Source organism: Euprymna scolopes, chromosome 33 (genome assembly GCF_053919585.1).
Source record: "Euprymna scolopes isolate OS-2025 chromosome 33, ASM5391958v1, whole genome shotgun sequence".
Lineage (NCBI taxonomy): Eukaryota > Metazoa > Mollusca > Cephalopoda > Sepiida > Sepiolidae > Euprymna > Euprymna scolopes.
The window spans coordinates 73,756,135-73,781,015 of record NC_136514.1 but is presented as its reverse complement, the minus strand read 5'-3'; the positions used below and the strand labels follow the sequence as shown (position 1 = coordinate 73,781,015).

Genomic DNA, 24,881 nt, shown 5'->3' with positions numbered 1-24,881 from the left:
GAATACTAACATAGTTCCAAAAATATAAATTTTTCACATGTAATAAATAAAATGCAGAAAAGAAAATGAATACTAACATAGTTCCAAAAATATAAATTTTTCACATGTAATAAATAAAATACAGAAAAGAAAATGAATGTTAACGTAGTTCCAACAATGTGAATTTTTCACATTTTTTTTCTAAATGTTTATTTACATATTTCTTTTCAAACAAATGTTTTTTTACAGACACAATTTCACAGAAATAATGAACATTAAAAATAATCAGTTTATGATTTTTCTTATTTAAAACAAGCAAGAAAGCGTGGAATGTAATTTGGCATTATCGTCAAATTAAATAACACTGCCTACTTTCTGTGACATGCAATGACGTTCAAAACAGGAAATGATTTGGCGGGGTGGGGAAATTAATATGTCGGTTCACCAAACAGTTTCTTTATTTCTATTTTATCCTTATGGATGATATAGAAGTAAAGAGTCCTATTATTTTGCCATCTAATTTACATAGGTGTTTATGGTGCATACAAAACCATTATGTAAATTATAAGACAACACTGATAGAAAGTGTTCCTCTAAATGCTTACAGAGATATTAAGAAATATTATAACAGAATTTGTTTAAAAAATAACTTAATCCAATATCTAAATTATATTTTAACATGTATTTTTTACAATTAAAATATATTAAAAAAACAAAACTTAGCGAAACAAATGTTGATTGTATTAACAATAAATTATATTATTATTAAATTAATTATTAATAAATTAATAAATTATAATTAATCATTTTTTTCTAGTATGTTTCTTGGTCACTTTAAGGTTCCAAAACTATTGGTGAAAATTGTACTGATTTAATATGAAGCACCTTTGAAATACTTGGAATGTTGGTGATAAATGGTTTATTCTACTAATGCTACTGCTAATACTAAAACAAACACTACAAAACTGTTGGTCAGAATCGTATCAGACTTTGCATGAAAAACCCTTGAGATGCTGATAGGGAATCATCATTAAAATACGTCTGAGAGGAGGTGGGTCAAAAATGCAGTGTGAGAGGATCAAAATGATAGAAATTTAGTAGATGAGTTATTTACAAATCATTGCTAATTAGTATAATTTTTTTTTTTAGAATAATTAAAATGGGATTTTTTTTGAATAATTAAAATGGGATTTTTTTTTTTTGAATGATTAAAATGGGATTTTTCTTTTTTGAATGATTAAAATGGGATTTTTCTTTTTTAAATGATTAAAATGGGATTTTTCTTTTTTGAATGATTAAAATGGGATTTTTCTTTTTTGAATAATTAAAATGGGATTTTTCTTTTTTGAATAATTAAAATGGGATTTTTCTTTTTTGAATAATTAAAATGGGATTTTTCTTTTTTGAATAATTAAAATGGGATTTTTCTTTTTTGAATGATTAAAATGGAATTTTTCTTTTTTGAATAATTAAAATGGAATTTTTCTTTTTTGAATAATTAAAATGGGATTTTTCTTTTTTTGAATAATTAAAATGGGATTTTTCTTTTTTGAATAATTAAAATGGGATTTTTCTTTTTTGAATAATTAAAATGGGATTTTTCTTTTTTGAATAATTAAAATGGGATTTTTCTTTTTTGAATAATTAAAATGGGATTTTCTTTTTTGAATAATTAAAATTGGAATTTCTTTTTAGAATAATAAAGATGGTATTTTTTTTTTATTTTTTTTTTTTGGAATAAAAAATCGTATTTTTTGTTTTAGAATAATTAAAATGGTATATTTTTTAGAATAATAAAAGTGGTATTTTTTTGTTTTAGAATAATTAAAATGGGATTTTTTTTGAATAATTAAAATGGGATTTTTCTTTTTTGAATGATTAAAATGGGATTTTTCTTTTTTGAATGATTAAAATGGGATTTTTCTTTTTTAAATGATTAAAATGGGATTTTTCTTTTTTGAATGATTAAAATGGGATTTTTCTTTTTTGAATAATTAAAATGGGATTTTTCTTTTTTGAATAATTAAAATGGGATTTTTCTTTTTTGAATAATTAAAATGGAATTTTTCTTTTTTGAATAATTAAAATGGGATTTTTCTTTTTTGAATAATTAAAATGGGATTTTTCTTTTTTGAATAATTAAAATTGGAATTTCTTTTTAGAATAATAAAGATGGTATTTTTTTTTTTATTTTTTTTTTTTGGAATAAAAAATCGTATTTTTTGTTTTAGAATAATTAAAATGGTATATTTTTTAGAATAATAAAAGTGGTATTTTTTTGTTTTAGAATAATAAAAATGGGATTTTTTTAGAATAATTAAGATGGAATTTTTTTTTTTTAGAATAATAATTGAATTTTTTTTTAGAATAATTAAAATGGAATTTTTCTTTTTTAAAATAATTAAAATGGGATCTTTTTTTTTCAGAATAATTTAGATGGGATGTTTGTTTTAAATCATTAAAATTATACTTTTTTTTAGAATAATAAAAATGGGATTTTTAAAAAATAATTAAAATAAGATTTTTTTCAAAATGATTAAAATAGGATTTTTTTTTGAATAATTAAAAAGGGATTTTTTTTTTTTAGAATAATTAAAATCGAATTTTTTTTTGAATAATTAAAATGTGATTCTTTTTAGAATAATTAAAATAGGATTTTTTTTTTGTTTAGAATAATTAAAATGAGATTTTTTAAATAATTTTAATTCAACCAACGCTTCTATAAAAGGAACACAAAACCTAACGTAAAAACAATTTTCTACTACAAAACAATCAAACCAAACATCATGAATAAATATTTGAAAATCTTAACAACTTGAAACAAAACCTTTTTCTTAAATTACTTGATTTGGCATTAAATAATCTGAAAAGGGTTGATATGTCATAAAACAAAACAACCAAACCAAACTCCATGAATTAATATTTGAAGATGCTTGAAGCATCTACCAAAATTACTGCATTTGGCATTAAATAACACGGAAAAGGTTAATATGCCATAATACAAAATCAGCAAACAAATCACAAACCTTAAAGCTCCTGTTGGGAATTGCTGTTCTAAACAAAATACCTTTTCCCATGTGTCTATCGTGTGAAAATAAACCAAGTGATTTTCCAACAAATGTTTAAAGTATAGAACCCCCCACCCCCTAAAAGAACACAATAACAATGCTGATGGTCAGTTGCCACCTGTTTCATTTCTGTTCATTTTGACTGGTTAACTACCATTAGATGTAGCACTGTTTTCTCTCTGACATCTAATATTTATATATGATCAAAAAAAGAAAAAGGTCTTTAAATAATTTGGCTGCATATCATCCAAGCTGGAAGAATTTACACTTTGATGTTGGTAGGAGGTGGTGTGTGGGGAATTTATTACTTGGAGAAGCTCTAGATTCATCCTAAAATTGAGGAATATAAGAGCATGTATTTTGTGTGATTTAAAAATATATAAATGGAAAGAAAGAGACAGAAGAGAAAGTGATAGCTGGCATATAAAATGGGAGTTCATATTATAGAAAATGAAGGCATGGCATGAGACATCTTTTTCTGGAGAGGCAGATATAAACAAGGGATGAACATTCAATCCCAAAGTTGAGGAATATCTTAACATGTATTTTGTGTGATTAAAATAGGAAAAAAAAAAGTGATAAACACATGTTGATTAATTCAGCTTTAATATAATAATAAATGTTGGATATTTTTCATCCTTATTTTGTATTGTAAACTTTTTTTCCTTTCCAGGGTTGATTGCCAAGGTAAAGGATAAAGCCGAAAACGTTGGACACAAAATCCAAAACAAAGTGGAAATGACACAATACTCTCCGCAATCCTCTCCAAAACAAAGCATCAAACCTTCCCCGTCACGGACGTCAATAAAATCGGATAAGATTCGGCCCAACAGCATCCACGTAAAATCAATAGACCTCACGATGGAGACTGCCCAATTGTTTATGTCCTGTTTACATGCTTGGGGTTTGGATCCAGATCTGGACAAGTTGTGCCACAGCAAGCTAGGTTTACTCAAGCCAAAGCGGCCCATCTCGTTCGGGTTGTTCTCGCGCAATGGACACATGTCGCTGCTGCTCCCGGGTGGGCACAAGAAACAGTTTCGGCTGCAGAGGAACCTCCTGTTGCCGAACGTCGAGAGCAAAAAGCCAACACTCATCGAGCAAGTGAGGACAACGTCGATGGAAGATTTAATAACGTTTGACAGTGAACCGAGCACACGGCAAAATAGCAGCGAGGAAGAGATCCTCTCGCCAAATGAGACACCTCAGAAGGATATACAGAGCCATGACGATGAGATCCACGTCTTTTCGACAAAGGCCCGTTGGCAAATATCGCAAGCAATCACCACTCAACATTTGCTAAGTGTGATTTCGGTGGCAAATACCTTAATGAGTATGAATTTCGCTTCGTTCATTGAAGGAAGTCAGCTGAAACGCATAAAAAGGTAAGAATGACTTTTTTTAGTTGTCGTTTCTTTTTATTGGGGCAGAGTCACCGCTTATCGAGACCCGAAGAGCACATGGAGATAAGGGTTGATGAGTGTCAGGTGGATGGTAAAACTATGTTAAGAATGGGTTTCTAAATAATAATGCTATTTCAGAACGGTCCGTAAACTGCAGAAGTCCTGGAATTTTCTTTTTTTAACTGAATTTTGATGAGTATAAGTAAGAAACATCTTGTGTTCGTATTTACTTGCTTCTCCACGAGGGTAAAGTTAGACACAAGGTCAGTTTTTAATGTGGGCAAAACCCAGCTCCCCAAAAGAGTCATTCTTGATTGGAACAAAAATAAAAATTATCTCGGTAAAGAATGATTTCTTTTTCACTGACCATGGACAGAAAAAACTAAATTTAGTGTCAGAACAGATACTACACTTTATTCCTAGCAAATCATGTATTGTAATCAGATTATAAAGATTTATTCTATTATAAAGTTTAAGAGCGGAAAATTTAATTTGATCAAATATGTTGGTCTGATATTGTCTTGCAGTTTTGTTGTTTATAAAGGCACGGAGTTGTCTTTGTTTATCCATGTCTGATTGTAACATAAAGTATCCACATTTATTAAACCAGAGCTGCTGCATGATTTGTTTATGATTCGTTTGGCAGTTCACATATTTATTGATATTAAAAGATAGTACCAAAGTATTATTTAGCTCTTCTACATTGGACATACGGTCATGTGAGGTTTTGAAAAGCCAGCAAATTAGGTGAAGTGCACTATGGTTTGCAAAAAAACTATCTGAGCAGCTTCATCAGTATTCCCTGGTAGGGACATTTCAGGTGATTAGCAATAACCTCTATTCAGAGAGAAGGTAAGCCTGGGAGGGTGGCTCTTCTAGTATTGAACAGGACCATATCTAACCCTGATAGCAGCAAAGCCAGTCTCAAACTGATATACAATAGTATATTAATAGAACTAATGGTATAGTGTTGGCTTTAGACAGACAGATATCAAATCTCCAAATGACAGACCAGGATCTCATGAAACTAGACTTGGTTATCAGCTGACATTAAAGGACTCTGTATTTATCCCATTTACAAAACCGCTTACAGCGACTTCTTTCGAAGCGATTATCCAATCAGTTGTCAGAAGGCAATAAGTTTCAATGAAAACCTGAAATTCATTAAATCCCGCCCCCCCCCAATTTTTTTAACTACAAATATATTTCAGCATGTTAGGTTAACATGAAATCCCTCTCCTCATCTTAAGAATGGCTTTCTAAATAGCTTCTAAACTAGATAAATAGCAAGGAGTCTTATTTCCATTCTTTCCAAGTTGGCTTGTAGGAAAGAGAGCAAATTGACTGACCATTATGTTTTCACTCTAATGCCACCCACAAGATCTTGTTCCCCTCCCTCTCTAATCATACTATAAGTTTGGCTGCTTGCGTGAGAGTAAAACATTTTAATCTACAGATTCGTAGCTAAAAAATATGTTCCAAAATTGAAATGGGCACAATCCTTAAACAACACGATCCAAATTCTGAGGCATGCTACATGGTACACACAGGTTTATTGATGATAAAGAAATAAAAAAATGCATTGCTTCAGAAACATGCAAATGCAAAATGAAGATGAAGAGTTTACTAAGACCTTAAAGACATGGATTTAATTAACTTACAGAATAGAAAGCAATACTCATCTATAAATATAAAAGCGAAAATGTATGTATGTTTGTATGTGTGTTCGCTTTTTCTGTATGTCTACAAAAGGCTTCTTTCAGAGGAGCGGTCGCTCGCCTAACAACTTTTTAAAACTTTTTATATCATATATAAATCGTAGTATCTCAGCGTTAACAACGAAGCTCGCCTGTCTATTTAATTTGCTCGATTTCGGGAAGATAAATATTCAACATTTGTCGCTCACCGCATGTGGGTTAGTCTTTTTCCTTTAACATCTTTGGAAAATAAAAATCCCGCAGTCAAACTTGACCTCATTAACTCATTAAAACGGGCACCAGCCAAATCCAAGTAATTAAATAAATTCAAACGTGTTTCCGTTAGCATCTCGCTGTGGGGCAATGGTTAACGTCGCACTTTTTTTTTTTCACACTTTAATTTACGACTGTGCCTCAACGGTTCGGGTTCGATCCTCATACTTACTTTTTAAAAAAAAATTTTTTTTCTTTAACCCCCCCCCCCCCCCCCCCCCGGAGTTTCCACACATACCTCCAAACACCCAGGCAATGGCGGGTACCCCTCGCTTGTGTAAAGTAAAACTATAAATTATGCTAAGTAACAACCAAATATATGGAGGTTTTACATGTGGTGAGAAGGTAAACAAAGTTTTTTTAGATAAAAGAAATAATACTAATAAATAGCTTTCTATATTTTCAATTCTATAATTAGAAAGAAGAAAAGCAACAATTCTTACTGATCATGCCTAAAGAATGCTGTCATATTTAAAGGGATAGAAGACAACTATGCCATAGGGCCATGCAGGAGACAGCTAGAAATAGGTCGGGGATGACATCGGAAAACCTTATCCGGTGTCAAGTCAAAAAGAAACCTCTGAACAAAAAGGGCTGGCAAAGGGAGATAAATGCTAGGTAATCCTACACTAGACAGAATACTTAAGAAATGCACACAGTTTATGTGAAGTAATAAAGTTTTAAAATGTGCAGAATTTAATCAAACTTACAGGATATTTTGTGTCATTGTTGGTTCTAAACAGTGACAGCAGATTTATCTCCCCTTTTTCCAAAATGGATTCAACTACAGAATATAAATGCTTCCTTCTTCTTTTCACATTTGGTCCTTCTGTTTTTGGCTAGAATCAGAATGTAGTGTGTGTAATGGTTCTGTTTGTGCACAGGAGACCATCTTCTCAGGCATTATCTCCTCCTTTTGGGGCTGGTAAGAGGGTTATTACCCTTGTCTCTCTCTTTAGGAGGGGGGGCCGAGAGTGATTTGTTTATTGGTGATTGAGGCACTCACACTGAGGATTACTGATGAGTCTGATTCATTGCTTGATGCCAACCTTGGTGCCTGTATACTGCTCATAGCCTATCTTTTATTAAGCTTGACTTTGTGTTACATCTGGTTCTTTTGGAGCGGTTGGTAAAACAATCCCTTCCCACCGTCTTCAGCTGGATTGTGTTTGGCTTTCGTTGGACTGGGAAGGTGTTTTTAAAAAAATGTGATGCATCAATTTTTTTTTTTTAATTCAGGCGCAAAAAACAGCATTCAGGCAGCAATGTGCCAACGTCTACGGAAAGTGACGAAGAAGGTGAGAAAGCATCAATTCAACAAGCACAAATCAAACAGGGATGGAGCTTATTGGCTGCACTCCACTGTGTCCTTCTCCCAGAGCTTGTCGGTTCTGGAAATTATCAGTCACCTCAGGTGGAAATGTTAGCTAGAAGATGGCAAGACAGGTGTTTAGAGGTGAGTTATTTTTTTCTATTTTTTAATTTTTTTTAAGGTGATTCTGCAGCAGTTATATGGTGATGAACTATTTTCTTTCATGTAACTTTGCGTGCACGCATGGAGTGATTGGTCTATTCAATCAGAATGCTTTGAGTGGGAGGTAATTCTAATGGATTATTTATACAGTGTTTTCCTGTCAAATTGAAGATGTTAACCTCAATACACATGTTATGTACATGGTACTGTTGGATTTAAAATGGCAACCAGAACTATTGTGTACAGATTCGTCTGTTGATTTTGTTAGCATTCGTTTCCCCAATATTTTCTATTAAGAATTCCTTTTAGGAAGATATCAGGTACTTATGAAAGGGATCACATGAAGTTTGCCAACTAAGTGACAGTGTTTCTGAAGAATAAGTTGGATTCAAACTTGGCACACCCAAGTTGTCAATTTATGTTGTTAACCTCTGAACTACTGTCACCTCTTTGCTGTTGTTGATGGAGTGAAAATATGTATGAAACTGATTGTAACCTGATTGTTTGCATGGAAGTGTGTTTTGGTTTTTCCGCACCGTGGAGATGTTTCTGAGATAGTTGTTGTTCTGGGCATAACAACCAGCTCCCCGGGTGCAGTTGATAAAATGATTGGATCAAGGAGTTGATATGTCAGTGCTGGAAGTGCCTGTTGGTGCGTCTTCTTTTTGAGTTCTTGGCGTCATTAGTGAGATGAGTGACATTTTCTTTTATTTTAAATTCTTTTATTTTAACAATTGAAAGAGCTTTTTAACTCAAGACCCATTCTTGACAAAATATTCAAAGTCAAGAATCCAAAATTTTGTGATCTGATGTGTGTGGTGGCAATTTTTAACTTTTACGACCATTGCCAACTGATTACGATTCTTTGTTGAAACGAGAGAAAAGAAAGAGTGGGATACATTAATATCTATTAAGAAGAAATGGACAGAAACAAAGAATACAGTCACAGTATTTTCAGTTCAATATGTTGAGTGATAAGTTCTGTGAGTTCACTGCTTTTGACCTTTCAGTAGTAACTTGAGAAACCTGATTTTATAAACAGTCTGTCAGTCTGAATCAAGATAGAGATTGCTGTCTCTGCCATGCTTTTAACAGCATATTAAAATATACTTGTCTCCATTCGAGTACAAGGAAAATTAGTCACAAGGGCTCCCAAACATGGGGAGCTGAAGCTCAACCTAAATGACTTTATTATTGTGCTGCATAATTAAACAAATGTAAAGGAGGAGTTTGTTCTTTTTAACCACAAGTTAGTGAAAATGGCACTAACCCAACAATATTTTTTATGAGTCCTTATTTTTTCACATTACTCATGGGAAGTTTTCTGGGTACTCTTGCATAATTTGACCCAGATTCTCGGGAATTCCCGTCAAGCATGGATTGGGCGAGACCCGCAATCATCGGTTTCAGCCGAGTTTTGTTCAAATGTTGAAACGCTAAATCGACTTTTTATTTTTTACTTGCATCACTGACAAGAAGTTTTTTTTTTTTTTTTTTTAATTTTTTGTTTGTTTTGGTGAGTGTATCAGTGCCAAAACCCTCCTTCCAATAATAAACAAATATATTCTGCCGGGGACTATAGTCGTATATCCGACTGTTGGAAGGGCCTATAACAAAGTAGGAGGAGAAGGATTCCACCAACCACCTGACAGTGAATCATAAGTATGCATTTTGTAGACCCCGTGACAAAGGCAACAATGAACCATGTCGAAAGAATCTGGGAAAGAAGCAAAGCAAGAAAGAATGCGGGACATATTTACTTGAATTTATGTGGAGACAAAAATTTGGAAAAGATCCTTTTGTCTTCATCATAAATCACATTTCCAAAAGCTACCTGGTTCTTGAGGAGCTTTCTTTCATTTTCTCTACCCGCATCTCCGTCCCTTTTTGTCGTCCGTCGATGGCCGTTCAACAATTGACTGAAGTAAAAGATTCCTAAGGAAATATCCTCATCTCAAGAAAATTCTTCCACCGGCAATGAACAGCTGTAAAAAAAAATAAATAAAAAAATAAATAAATAAAAAAAAAAAAGTTTTCTTGAAAAAAAAAAAATTTTTTTTCCTGTACTTTCATCTAACAATTTACTTTTCGTAAACATATTTTTACGTATATTTTCTTTAAAAATATATATATATATATATATATATATATATATAAAATTTCTGTGGATCCCCACCACCAAAAAAAAAAAACTTGACTGAACAAAAAGTCTTGAGAAAAAAAACAAACTTGTACTTACACCTAACAATTTACAGTAAAAAAAAAGTAAAACATTCATCTTTTCTTGAAGAAAAAAGGAAAACTTTTTGTTGATAAATATTTTGCCAAAAAAAAAAAAAAAATAAATAAAATGAAAAATATTTCCAGTCGTTTAAAGGTAGGTTTTTGTTATTTTTGATTATTTGCATTTGTATTTTTTTTTTTTTTTTGGTTTGTTTGTTTTTAAATTAGTCTGCATCTGTTACAATGCTCAGCTTAAACCGATGATTACCGGTCTCGCCCGATCCGTGTTTGACAGGAATTGCCGAGAATCTGGGTCAAATTATGCAAGAGTACTGTTTTCTGTCTTTAGATGTATTGTTTATTTAAAATCAATAAAAGTGTATTCAGTTAACCAAAGTCAACCATAGTAGTAGCAAAAAGGCAAAAAAATAAGAAGAGCATTAAGTGTTTGATTTCTTTTTAAATATTGTTTTTATCATTTTTTTTTCTACCTGAGAATGGGGTATCCTACTGGATGCCAGACATTCAGCCATTATCTCAGATGTTGCAGCATAGAGATTTTTTAAGATTCTCTTTAAGTGCAATTGTTTATATTTCTCTTCCACTTGGTTCACCGGGTATATTTGCCAGGTAGTTTTTGAAATTCTTTTTCATGAGTTTGATTGCTCCTATAATTACTGGAATGATGAAGATCTTCCTAAGATTCCAATTTCTTTCCATGTCGTATTAGTATTTCATTATCTTTTCTTTCTCAGCTCTATTTAACCTGGCATCATTGGGGATGCTAACTTCTACTAAGGTTGCTTCTTTCTCTTTTTTTTGTCTGGTTAAATAACCTCATTATTTTTTGTTTTAGGTACATAGTTGTAGGAATTGCATAGTCATAGTGGATGGTGTATAACTTATTTCCAACTGTTCTTTCTGGTATATGTTCCCAGCTGATGCATTCGATATTCAACTTTTGAAGTGGAGATACTTACACATTAAGCAGAACCTTATAACAAGATGTCGGGTGGCTCACATTCTCTACTTCTGTATGGCAAAACCTGTAAATGTTGTCATTGCTGAGACCACTCATCTTCTTAAAAGCATTGGTCATCAAGCTCTGATTTTGGGCAGCCATTATGATCCTCTCTTGATTACAGTGAAGTGATCCTCTTTTTAGCCATATATATTATTATATAGGTTTTTTCATGTGATACCTAAGAGAGCAGAGATTGTCATATATTGAATAAGATTTTGGCTAGATGCCATTAATTTTATTATAACTGTGTGTTAAAGTTTGAGAAAGATTCATTTGATTTGAAATGCTAAGCTAAGCATTTATCTACGACATAGAAAATATTTGTAAATAAAACTTTGTTGTATGAAAGGTGTTTGTCCAGGACTCTCCCCCCTGAAAAAACAAAAATAGAGAAAAATAAGTATGATGTACGTACTCGTTACGGAAAGAAAATATTATACAACCAAAATTACATAAATTGATGGAGTAGTTTTATTTTTATAAATGAAATCATTTTTAAGCAATTAATTGGAATTCGTAGGCATTAAAAAGCGGATTAAGTATTTTGGAATTATCTCCCTTATTCCTAAAGACTGTTTTTAAAATGTCTTCATGACATCATTGAAATGACTCGATCAGCATAATTGATTCTATGCTGGACAAATCTTCTCACTTGGTCTGCCAGGTTTGTCACTTGTCTTCACTAATTAAAAAAAAAATGTTTGTATATATTTTCTCTTGTCAGATTCGGGAGGCTGCGCAAGCTTTGTTGCTGGCAGAGCTTCGAAGAATTGGCCCTGAGGGTCGTAAGAAAGTCGTAGATGAATGGGCCCCTCACCTTCCAACTTATGTTGATCCCAGCTTGAGTTTAATGAATGAGACGACGCACAAAGAAGATGAAGAAGATGACGAGGAGGATCACATGCTGTCAGGTAAGACTTGATAGCATCGGCAGATTACATTTTATCGAGGAAACTTGAAAGTTTATTCCAAAATAAAATAAAGTTTGTAAGAAGCTTGTAAATCTATAATAATCTCGTATCTATGATAGGGTTAGTCTAATTGTCAATAATTTTTCATAAACATAGAATACCGTGAATGTTTTTCTTGCTTTAAAAATTATTTCATTATTTTTCTTTTGGAATTTGTCTTTTGTCTGCTATTTACAAAAAAATCTGTGCGGGAAAAGTGGATTTTGTTTGCTGGACCAGTGTTGTATTTTTTCTTAATAGTCAATTTTCTTTTTTTTATCAAAAGGTGAACCTCCAGCAAATAAACTGTCCAGTAATTTTGAGTCCCGCCGCAAACAGGCGACTGCTATCATTATGCTTGGCGTTGTTGGAGCAGAGTTTGGACATGAAATCGAACCTAGTAAACGGAAACCGGAAACGGAAATGAAAAAAACCCGCCGAAGTGGCCAAGAAGGATTTAGTCTTTCCAACTATTCGTTAGCGCGACACACAAGTAAGAAAAAAAAAAAAAAACAGTTTTTTTTTTTTTTTTGCAGTCGTTCTTCTTGTTAATGCATTATCTAGCAAGGGGATCTAATGTTTTATATGTTATGATCAAATAAAATATTTGTTATCAATTGTAAATCAATGAATCATGCTCAATTACGACTGTCCTCTGAGATAGAAGACACTTCATCTAGGATCGTCTCTTGTCATCCCCTGAAGGTTATCACTCTGTTAGGGTGCATTTATGCTCTGGAATCAAAGTTGATATAATAACATAAAAGAAAAGAACTTAGAGAAGAACCATTTTATTAGGCTGTTGATGTTGCCTTCCCCTCTGCTAGCAGCTAGGAGAAATATCAGAGCTACGGATTTCTGAAGCTTTGCCCCTATGTTTAGAATCATATTATATAAGCCATATTTTGAGTGCATCTATAGATTAGGACCAAAGCCTTTTCTCACTTCCTTTGTTTTTAATATTTTTTTTAATTCATTCTTTTTCAGGTCATGCCTTAACGTTCCTGTTATCTCAGGCCCCAAGTCAGCGGCTGCCAGCTTATTCCCCGATCCGACGAGCATCCATTGATTTACTAGGGAGAGGATTTACGGTGTGGGAACCCTACCTTGATGTATCGGCAGTCTTGCTCGGCTTGTTGGAACTTTGTGTTGATGCTGATCGTTTAGTGCCCAAGTAAATACACTTTTTTTAACCGTAACGTCTTGAATGAATATTTGAAGATTGATGAGCTCGAGGTATAAAAACATTTGTCAAAATGGTTGAACTCGAAAAGAGTTAATGTGCTATGGAGCAGCTAAGCTGGACACCATGTTTAAAGATGTAAGGAACTGGAAGCATGGGATGTTTTTCTAAAATTGCTGAATTTGGCATTGGGTAAGCCAAAAGAGGTTTGTATGCCATAAGCCAGGACAATCAAGCCAAGCACCATAAACTGAAGTATAGAGACTATTTTCAAAATTATTCAATCAAATGTGGAGACATTTTGGTAGTCATCTTATCATTAGAAGATGTGATCCTGAAGGAGGCTTCACCCCCGCTGGACTTTGACTCCCCTCCTTCCCTGATTTTTATCTGTTGGGTTATCTCAAAGATGCCAATCTCTAGAATATTTCTGAAATAGAGAGGGTCATTACACCCCAAATTGGGATAGTGGTGAGAAAAATATGTCAAAATTCCTCACTTGCCTCCCCACAAGAGCAGCGTTAGAGACAAGGTCAGTTTTTAACGTGGGGAAAATCTAGCTCCTCCAAAAGGGTCATTTTGGAACAAAAATAAAAATTGCCTCAGTCTAGAAAGATTTCTCCTTCACTGACTGAGGATAGATTAGAGTAAGTGTAGCATCAGATACTATACTTTGTTGCTAGCCAAAAGGCCAGTTTAATTATCTTTAAAGTTTAATACAAAAATTAACAAAAGTAATTTTTATCATAAAATAACAAGATATGACACAAGGACAAAATTGGGTAGAGAAGGATGGAGGGGGAAGTCTGTCTGTCATCCTCTTGGTTTATTCTTTAAACTAGTTTCAGTCACCAAAATACTACATTCACTCTATGAGCAAACCTACTTAACAGTATCCCTACTGTCTAGACGTTTTTTTTATTTATAATGTACATATATATATATATATATATATATATATATATATATATATATATATATTCATCAGTTGAGGGATGTGTATTAAAAACACAGCCAGTAATTTCAAATATAAAAGAAAATAAGATAAAATGTTATGTGTGGTGGTTTGTAATCTATCTGGATTTGAAAGAGCTGCTCATTTTTTTGTTGTTTCAAAAGCCAAAAACCAAGTTAGTTTTTTAAAGTGGCGAAGGAATTAAAAAAAAAAAACTGGATGCGGTTCATGGCTGATGTCTTTTGAGATATCATGTATTAGGTTAGGGGAAAGACAAAATATGGGAAATGAACATCTCGGAGAATCTCTAATATTGAAAATAAAACATGAAGTAGAACCAGAACTTATTTTGACCACTAGCTAAAACACTTTGCTAACTGAGATGTGGTCTATATGACCTCAGCTTGGCATGCACCGTGCAGAGAACCCGTCTTCAAACTTTGTTAATCTTAGCCAAGAGGGACTAATTTTCAGTGCATAGACAGGTGTGTTTTTAATTGAACAGTGATCAAAAACTGTTGGACATTAATGACTGAAATTTGGTGTACAAGTCAGACCTAGACTGAAGATTATTTGTATAGTGGATTGCAGAAAAGTGTGCATTTTAATACTGATTTCATGTGTGCCATTTTTAGGCATCACTCTATAAATTTCTACTGACTATTGTAAATTTATGCTTACTAAATATAGATATAAATAATTATTTTTTATATAAAGGGCAGTTGTGCATGTGTGTTTGTGCATGTCTGGTTAAAACTAAAAACTTACAAAAGAAAAACTGACAAAGTTGGTATATGCTTGGTCAACATTGCCTGAAATGAATATCTTTAATTTAGAAAAAAAATTATTGTTTTTACTTTCAGCTTGACCTTTGGCCTTCCACTAATTCCTTATGCTGACGCCAGCAGGACTGCTCGGCATTCATTGTCCCTCATCGCAACTGCTCGCCCGCCAGCCTTTATCATCACAATGGCCAAAGAAGTGGCCCGTTATAACACGCTGGCACAGAATGCGCAATCGCAGCACCCACAACTTTTGAACTCTGTCCTCGTTCGAGCGAAAGCGGAAATCCTGCGTGTGATTGAACTGTTGGTTGATAAAATGCCCAATGATGTTGCCGAGCTCTTAATAGAGGTACGTAATTCTCTAAGAATTTGATGTCACCAACATAATGAATCTGTAATGGTGAGAACGATTCCATTTTAATCCAGTTAAGTTTATTAAACTGATTAAGGTTGGTTTGAGTCCAGGAGTAAATACCATTTAACTGAAACTATTTTCTTTTTAATCCAATAAAATTTGTTAAATTGATTAAGGTTGGTTTGAGTTCAAGAGTAAAAACTCAAACCAATCTTAATCAATTTAACAAATTTAACTGAAACCATTTTTTTTTTTTTTTTTTTAATCCAGTTAAGTTTTTTAAATTGAATAAGGTTGGTTTGAGATTCGAAGGAAAAACCATTTAACTGAAACTATTTTCTTTTTTTTAATCCAGTAAAGTTTTTTCAATTGAATAAGGTTGGTTTGAGATTCGAAGGAAAAACCATTTAACTGAAACTATTTTTTTTAAATTCCAGGTGATGGATGTTGTCGTTCATTGTTTGGATCTGAATCAGCTAAAGAGTAAAGGACTACAGGAAGTGTTCCCAGCCATTTGCAGGTCAGCAGAAAATCAGCAAACTATACGTTGATACGTTGAGTAATTCTCTGTTATTAAGTACTCATAATTTATTGCTGTAATTTAAATTTTACAAGAAATGAAAATTTCAGTAACAAATTACAAACTCTTAATAATAGGGAGTTATTTAATTATAGTCAGCTAATGTACTTCCTAATTTCTGGCGTAGTGCTATCGAAGCAATGACAAAGCAAATCAGTTCCTTCACTTTTATTATTTTTCAGTATTTCTATTGTGAAGCGATTTATTAAAATAAAATATAAAAAAAGGACATTATTGAAAATTATGCAATAAAAAGTAAAATTATAAAAAGATAAAAATAACATAATTAGTCTTTATTTGCACGTTTAATAACAAAATTGAAAAAATGTTTTATTTTATTTAAAATTTTATAATTTTATATTATGCTTATGAATTTATAAAAATAAAATTTTTTGTTTTTTTTAAGTTTAAAAATAAAAGTTTTTTTTATTTGAATTCATATAATAAATATGTTTATGAAAGTATAAAAAAAAAATTAATGAAATCAAAATAACAAATAATTTATAGGAATGAAAGAAAAAAAGCGAAAGAACTGATTTGCCTTGTCACCGCTTTCAGTAGCGCTATGCCGGAAGTACGTTAGCTGACTATAACCAGTTATTTTCCAATCTACATATCATTTTTTTCAGTTTTTCATTGATTTCTTATAAAATGGGAAGGACATTTTTTTAGGGGGATGCCTCAAAGTTGGACTTAGTTTAGGATTTTATCTCATCTGTTCAGATTCATGAAGACATTTTTTTAAAGGTGAGGTTTTAGACTGACAGTCCCTATTTACTTGCTTCCAACTGAGTTAAATACAATGTCAGTTTTTAATATGTTGTTTTCACAAGTTTGCAAGAGAGACACTTTTATCCAGAAATTCCCATTGATGGAACACAGTAACACAAGACTGCTTTGTTGCTAAGTATAATGTGGTTGTCTTCAAATCCAATATCATAAATGCTGGTTGAGCCGTCCTCTTAAAAAATCAAATTTCAACCCATACCAGCATATAAAATAGACATTAAAATGAATATGCTGATCCATTAAATGTTGATAGAATGACACGCATAATGGTTTTGTGTTCTCCATTCAGGGTAAAATAAAAAGAAGGAAAAGGTCTTGAAACGAAGGATTTCAGCCTGTTGGTTGGCTAGGACAGGTTTTAGGCGGACATCTTTACAAGTGTTTCTTAGTTTGCTTAATGCTGCAACCATGTTGATTTAAGAAACAAACCATTGACGGGTATTTCAATAAATATTTGATAGATTTAGAAGTAGACTATTTTGCCAGCCAGCCTTGTAACCCCTTTCCTCCCTATTAAGTTTAGTAAGGGTGGTCCTATTTGGACTTCAGATGCCTGACAAATAGCGAAGGTAGTTAACCATCCTTGAGAGAGAGGACAAGGTCACGGTACTTTCTAGTTGGCATTTCCCAGGTTAGCTCGTTAAAAGACTTCTCCATTAACACTTGCTAAATGTTGAGTATTATCAAATGCAATGTTGGACATGAATGTGTGTCCCTTGAGGTATTTGGTTTGATTATTTGGTACTTGTACAGTTTAATCAAGACATTAAAAAATCAAAATATCGAAAAAAGGTTATATTGTATGTATCCGTTATGGAATGAAGTCCTCCGGAAAAAATTTTCTCTTAATTTCATGAAGTAGTTTCTTTTTTACAGCGAAAAAAGTATTTATGATACCGAGCAAAAGGTTTGATTTTTAGGAAAGAAAAGCTAGCATTAAAGATGGGGAGGGAGTGTCGGCGCTTTAACTTTATCTCCCCGTGGCATGTGCAAAAAAATTCAAAGATGGCTGACTTCAACGTGCTCTCATGAAAACGTGTTTTTCCGCTGTAAAAAAAAAACTACTCGATCAAATTAAGTGAAATTTTTTTTTAGATCTTCAGTCCAAAATGGATACGTACAATATAACCATTTTTTGATATTTTCGTTTTTTAATGTCTTGATTAAACTTGTACAGTTGTACAAGTTCTGATTATTTTACCTTTGAATTTATCACCATTCGTTAAAAGACGATCTTGTTTTCAAGTGATTCTATTTTCTCCCCTTTTCTCATTATGTAATTTAATCTTTTGGTGTGATTTCGGTGCTTTACATCAAGTGGCTTCATACCTTGTCTGGAGCGACTTCCATAAAAAAATAAAGATAATGTTGTGCTTGTTTTTTTTTTTCTTTTAAGATTTGGTATGGTGACATACTGTAGTCATAACAAGCGCATATGGGTTGGTGCAAAGAATGGAACTTTGGCATTCTACGAGCTCAAACCTCACTCCAAATGTACTGTAAGTATTTCTTTTTTCTTTTTGTTACGTATATTAGTGTGTGGGTGTGTGTATGTGTGTGTGTGTGTGTTGTGTGTGTGTATGTGTGTGGAACGGCCTCTACCATAGTACTGTCAATTTTGTTTTTACAAACTTGGATACTGGATATATTCGGACCTGATAAGCATGTATGTTAGGTCAGATGGTAGTGAATTCCATTAGAAAGCTAAATGTTTTGGCTTCTATTCTAACTGATAGGAACCAAGTCATATTTTCTTCTTAATTTTTAATTTTTTGGGTACAATCAATTGGCTTTATAATAATAAATAAGAAATCTGTATGAATTAAAACATCATATTTAAGTGTATTTTATGACCATACAATGCCGAGCTGCCTGCTAATTATACTATATTTGAATGTTTCGGTTTAGATTTAGGTTGGAGTAGTATGTTCTCTTTTCATGCAACCATCCTCCCAAGAATTACCTTCTGCTTATTTTATTTTTTTTTGGCAGCAAGGGGTTAATATAATACTTGTTCTATTGTGAGAAGACCATCTTGCTAGGTATTACCTCCTTCTTTGGAGGGGTAGTGTAGTATCTGTTCTATTGTAATAGAACCGTCCATTCAGGCATTACCTCCTCCTTTCGGGGTGGTGAGATAGCATGTATCAGCAAGAAATTTTCACAATTGGTACTTCATTAGCAAACTTAACACTTACATTATATAGAATTGGAAAAATGAGAACTCATATTATTGATAGTGTATATATATATATATATATATATATATATATAATTAAATGGACTTAATACTTGATGGTAGTTTTATGACAAGTCCAATTGTCAGAAGTGCATTTCTATCATTAAATTTCTAACAACCATTTTCTCCAAATTTATTTGGCATGAAATTATCTTAAGAATATTTTTAAACTTGTGATTAAATTTAAAATGTATGATAAGGATGAATCCAAAAGAAAGAGGGATAAATAAAGGCCTGGCCAGAGATAGGTTAGTTTAGAAGTCAATTTCTAAAAAAAACATCCAATGTATGCCAGCATGTAAAAAAGATGTTAAACAGAATTATGATGGTGATCAAGCTGTGTCAATCATCCAGAATTTATATTTATTAACTAGCAAGACACATTAACTGGCATTGCCTGGTGGAAACTTGCCCCTTCCCCTCTCACAAAAAAGTAAACTATGGTTGTTGTTGGTGGCCACTAATGTCCCTGAATAATTGCGGACACTGGTGGCCGTGGCTGAAATGAAATAATCTGGCTTTCACTAGCGATTGGTTTTGGGTGATAACATGCAGATACTGTTTGAATTTAAAAAAAGCAATTAAGGGAATGCTTAAATCAGTATCAATTAATAAAATTACAAAAAATGGTCCTTTAGAAAAATAATGGAAAGTAAAAACAGAAATTTTAGAGGTTAGGGATTCTCACTGTATATGAACTGTTTAGAATGATCGAAATCGGTTGTAGCAGTCATAGCTGTTTCTGTGTTGTTTGAGTCTTCATCTTCTTACCAAAAAAATCTGATTGGGACTGCAATAGTAAATGCCAAAAAAAAAAAAAAAAAGAGCGAAGGAAAATGTTTTTCAGGGCAGGATTTTATTTTTTTGGAGGGGTGGGGGGGATAATGCCGTGTCGATATTTTGTACATGTTTACATTTCCAAACTGGCCCTGTCGGTGGGGCATTAGAATACGCCGACTGCCCCCCTGCAGAGGGTAAAAGTCCCTCAATGGGGGTCCTGGATATGACCTTAAACTATATCCAGTGGTGAGGCCCCAGCTTGTGGGCTTTGGGGAGTGTGAAGCCACCCTCTAATTACCATTGCTCCCAGGTCCACTCTGACCCGGAGTGCTAGTACCTGTTAGGGTCTCAACTATGGATTAAATAGAAACCGACGTGAAAACAACAAATATATTCTATTAAAAAAATTTTTCTTCAAAAGCTTTGGATTCGGCATTAAATAACCCGAAAAGGGTTGATATGCCATAAAACAAAACCAACCAACCAACCAACCAAACATTTCCAAACCATTGCTGTGTTTCGATTTTTTGAGTGTACCGGACGTGCAAGCAAAGATGGAGAAGACGTCATGTATATAAAGATTTTTTTACTTGTGCACGTTTATTCCAATAATTAAGGTTATCAGTATTTAATTTCTATTTATGATCGGTTAATATGTTTGTATTTTTTTTTTTTTAGTGTATCATGTGGCGAGTGACACCATTTTTGTTAACTTTTCGAAGTGTTCATTTATTCAGAAATAAGTTTTATCCTGAAATAGGTGAATGTTAGGTCTCCGCCAATCAGAAAGAGTGAAACATGACTAGGGAGCCGTTATTATTTAGGATTCAAAAATCGAAAAGAATATGTCTATGTATTAGCCAGTTATGGAGGGTGTAATCACATTATAGTTGAAAAACGTAAAATTTGACCTGATGGCAACTGGTAGTGGTGAGAGCACTAAATATTGAGAGAGAAAAATAGGAAATTCTTCCTCTGTAGATGAAGTGATTCTGATGGTGTTGCTCATCGGAGGTAATGTAGCATTTTATCACCAGTTAATGTGACAGAAATTGTTGTCGTAAGCTACATGAGATAGTAGCTATCAGGGTAGATGTATTGAATTTGTACGTGGCATCGGTTATTACAAACCTACGATACTTTGGTTCAGATGCGAATTTCTGCAATCAAAATATTATATATGGAGATATAGATTAATTATGTGTTTGTTTTTGTTTCAGACCATTAGCGCTCATACTGGTCCGGTCATAGCTGTAATGGTATCTCCAGATGGCAAGCATTTGGCCTCTTACTCCCACGCTGACTGTAAGCTTAAATTTTGGCAGGTAGGTAATGAATATTTTCCAGCCTCTTTTTACTTATTTTCAGATAAGACATTATTCAAATTCTGCTGAAAATAATTTAAAACTCCTGAAAAATTGACATGTAGTAAACATGAAGATTAGATGGTAGTGAAGATTTTTTGAAAAGGCATTATAAAATTATATATAAGCATTATAAAATTGTATATAAGCATTATAAAATTATATATAAGCATTATAAAATTGTATACAAGCATTATAAAATTGTATATAAGCATTATAAAATTGTATATACGCATTATAAAATTGTATACAAGCATTATAAAATTGTATATAAGCATTATAAAATTGTATATAAGCATTATAAAATTGTATATAAGCATTATAAAATTGTATATACGCATTATAAAATTGTATACAAGCATTATAAAATTGTATACAAGCATTATAAAATTGTATACAAGCATTATAAAATTGTATATAAGCATTATAAAATTGTATATAAGCATTATAAAATTGTACATACGCATTATAAAATTGTATATAAGCATTATAAAATTGTATATAAGCATTATAAAATTGTATATAAGCATTATAAAATTGTATACAAGCATTATAAAATTGTATACAAGCATTATAAAATTGTATATAAGCATTATAAAATTATATATAAGCATTATAAAATTGTATATAAGCATTATAAAATTGTATATAAGCATTATAAAATTGTATATAAGCATTATAAAATTATATATAAGCATTATAAAATTGTATACAAGCATTATAAAATTGTATATAAGCATTATAAAATCGTATATAAGCATTATAAAATTGTATATAAGCATTATAATATTGTATACAAGCATTATAAAATTGTATACAAGCATTATAAAATTGTATATAAGCATTATAAAATTGTACATACACATTATAAAATTGTATATAAGCATTATAAAATTGTATATAAGCATTATAAAATTGTATACAAGCATTATAAAATTGTATACAAGCATTATAAAATTGTATACAAGCATTATAAAATTGTATACAAGCATCATAAAATTGTATATAAGCATTATAAAATTGTATACAAGCGATAGAAATTGTATATTTTTTTTAGCATTATATATATATATATATATATATATATATATATATATATATATATAAAATTGTATATAAGCGATAAAAATTGTATATTTTTTTAGCTTTATATATATATAAAATTATATATAAGCATAATAAACTTGTATACAAGTGATAAAAATTGTATATTTTTTTACTATTATATATATATAAAATTGTATATAAGCATTATAAAATTGTATACAAGCGATAAAAATTGTCTATTTTTTAGCATTATATATATAAAATTGTATATAAGGGATAAAAATTGTATATTTAGCATTATATATATATAAAATTGTATATAAGCATTATAAAATTGTATATAAGCATTATTATATATATATAGAATTGTATATAAGCGATAAAAATTGTCTATTTTTTTAGCATTATATATATATAAAATTGTATATAATCAATAAAAATTGTCTATTTTTTTAGCATTATATATGTATTAAATTGTATATAAGTGATAAAAATTGTATACAAGCGAGAAAAATTGTATACTTTTTACCATTATATATATATATATATATATATATATATATATATATATATATATATATATATAGAATTGTATATAAGCGATAAATATTGTATATTTTTTAGCATTATATGTATATAGAATTGTATATAAGCGATACAAATTGTATATTTTTTAGCATTATATGTATATAAGCGATAAAAATTGTATATTTTTTTTAGCATTATATATATATATATATATATATATATATATATATATATATATAAAATTGTATATAAGCATTATAAAATTGTATACAAGCGATAAAAATTGTATATTTTTTTACCATTATATATATATTAAATTGTATATAAGTGATAAAATTGTTTTTTTTTAGCATTTTATATATATATATATAGAATTGTATATAAGCGATAAAAATTGTATATTTTTTAGCATTATATATATATATATATATAAAATTGTATATAAGCATTATAAAATTGTATATTAGCGATAAAAATTGTATATTTCTTTAATATTATGAAGGAAAACACCTGATTATCGGAACTATTTGATTGAATACGTTGGTGAATAAATGTTTAATTGAAAATTATTGAATTCTTTTACATTGCCATTTCATCTATTTACCTTTACCTCGTATAAAAAAATGTCCTCAATTAAAACTGAATTGGCAACGCTTTAAAAGATTCAATTTTTTATGCACCATGCACAAGTACAACACCTTTCTCTCTCTCCATATATATATATATATATATATATATATATAGTCTGGTGCTTATTTAGAATACACTTGATTACAAACAAAAATGCAGACAAATCCTTATGATGTGTACTCGTCAGGAAGATCTCATGTTCCGAAAATCGCATAAACTGATCAAGTAATTTTTATTAAGAAAATCAGATTTTATGATTTTTTAGTAATTAAAGTTTTAATTAAATTGGAATACAAGCAAAATCTCTGTAGTCCAATTGTATTATTGCTCTTGAATTTTAGTAAAATTCAAAACAATATGGCTGCTCTCGGCCCCTCATAGCTTCCTAATATAATTTAATTTTATAATTTCAATTTACACAAGTTTTTGAATATGACATTCGTTCCGTGACAAATATGTACATCATAAAGATGGTTCTGTATTTTTGTTTATAATCAAGTGTAATTCTAAATAAGTACCATATTCTTTATTACTGAAAATGTGTAATATTGTGCAACTGAATTCTCTAGTGTTGAAAAGAGCGGGACAGAAAAGGTTTTAGCACCAGTACATTTTTTATCCTGTAGACAGTCCATCGACCACACCAGAAAGACTTGTATGCTGCTGAAAACTGGAAACCAACATTTTGGTCATTTTTCAATTCTTAAAGGTTCAAAACACCTTTTAATTAATGCAAAATTCGCAAGATCTTTCTATTATTTTGTCCAACCCCTGTATATAAATATATTTATATATTTTCTTTTCGTTTTCTATATATTCTTATTATGGTATGTTATATTCTTACTTGTGTCAGTGTGACCTGATGGAAGTCTTGTATGATGTAATTTTTTTGGAACATTTCCCTTCATGAAACTTGTGTTTAACTTTAATTCAAACATTCTTTGTTTTCTCTCCACAGACAGCTTCATCCAACATCTTTGGCATCGGTTCTCAGCAGACGAAATGTGTGAAGCAACTGTCCACCCCACCCTGTCATGTGACTCCAATGACTAATCTCTTAAAACTTGTGCGGTTGGTTTGGCTTGACAACAAAACTGTTGTCTTGCTAACTGTCGATGGCACAGAGGCTAAATACACAATATAAATCGAATTTGAACAAGAAGACAAAAATGACAAAAGTTTGAAGGAGAAAATTAAAAAAAAAAAGATCTTGCAAGTGAAAAAATAAGTGGCTTGATTTTCGTGTTCAAATATTTTCACCGATGTCTTTCTTCAGAAAATGGTGCTACCTACTTAGGTATCACCATTTTCTGAAGAAAGACAACCCACATTCGAAAGGAAAAAAAAAAAAAAAAAAGGAATAGAATATAATTATTTATAAAGGTATTTAAAATAAACTGGCACTTTTTTTTTTGTTTAAAGTAAATGTAAGATCTTTGTTCAAATAAAATTTATCAGTGGAGTGTTGTCAGAATAAAATATATTAGGTTATCCCATAAGTTCTGTCCGGATTTTGATCCTCTCAAATAGTAATGTGAATGTTGAATGGAATTAA

The 24,881-nt window shown here is 31.3% G+C and overlaps 1 protein-coding gene across 4 annotated transcripts in view; it reads left to right on the top strand.

Annotated features, from left to right (window-relative positions):
- LOC145258297 (WD repeat-containing protein 7-like) overlaps positions 1-24,607 on the top strand; it is a 224,915-nt gene extending 200,308 nt beyond the window's left edge. For all 4 annotated transcript variants that reach the window (XM_080116338.1, XM_080116339.1, XM_080116336.1 and 1 more), the window contains 10 exons: positions 3,721-4,432; positions 7,660-7,876; positions 11,866-12,052; positions 12,378-12,584; positions 13,079-13,265; positions 15,093-15,363; positions 15,807-15,889; positions 18,135-18,237; positions 20,978-21,082; positions 24,285-24,607. In XM_080116338.1, the coding sequence (XP_079972464.1) occupies positions 3,721-4,432; positions 7,660-7,876; positions 11,866-12,052; positions 12,378-12,584; positions 13,079-13,265; positions 15,093-15,363; positions 15,807-15,889; positions 18,135-18,237; positions 20,978-21,082; positions 24,285-24,470 (2,258 nt within the window). In that variant the 3' untranslated portion in view covers positions 24,471-24,607. The remainder of the gene's footprint in view (positions 1-3,720; positions 4,433-7,659; positions 7,877-11,865; positions 12,053-12,377; positions 12,585-13,078; positions 13,266-15,092; positions 15,364-15,806; positions 15,890-18,134; positions 18,238-20,977; positions 21,083-24,284) is intronic.
- Positions 24,608-24,881: the final 274 nt, after the last annotated feature.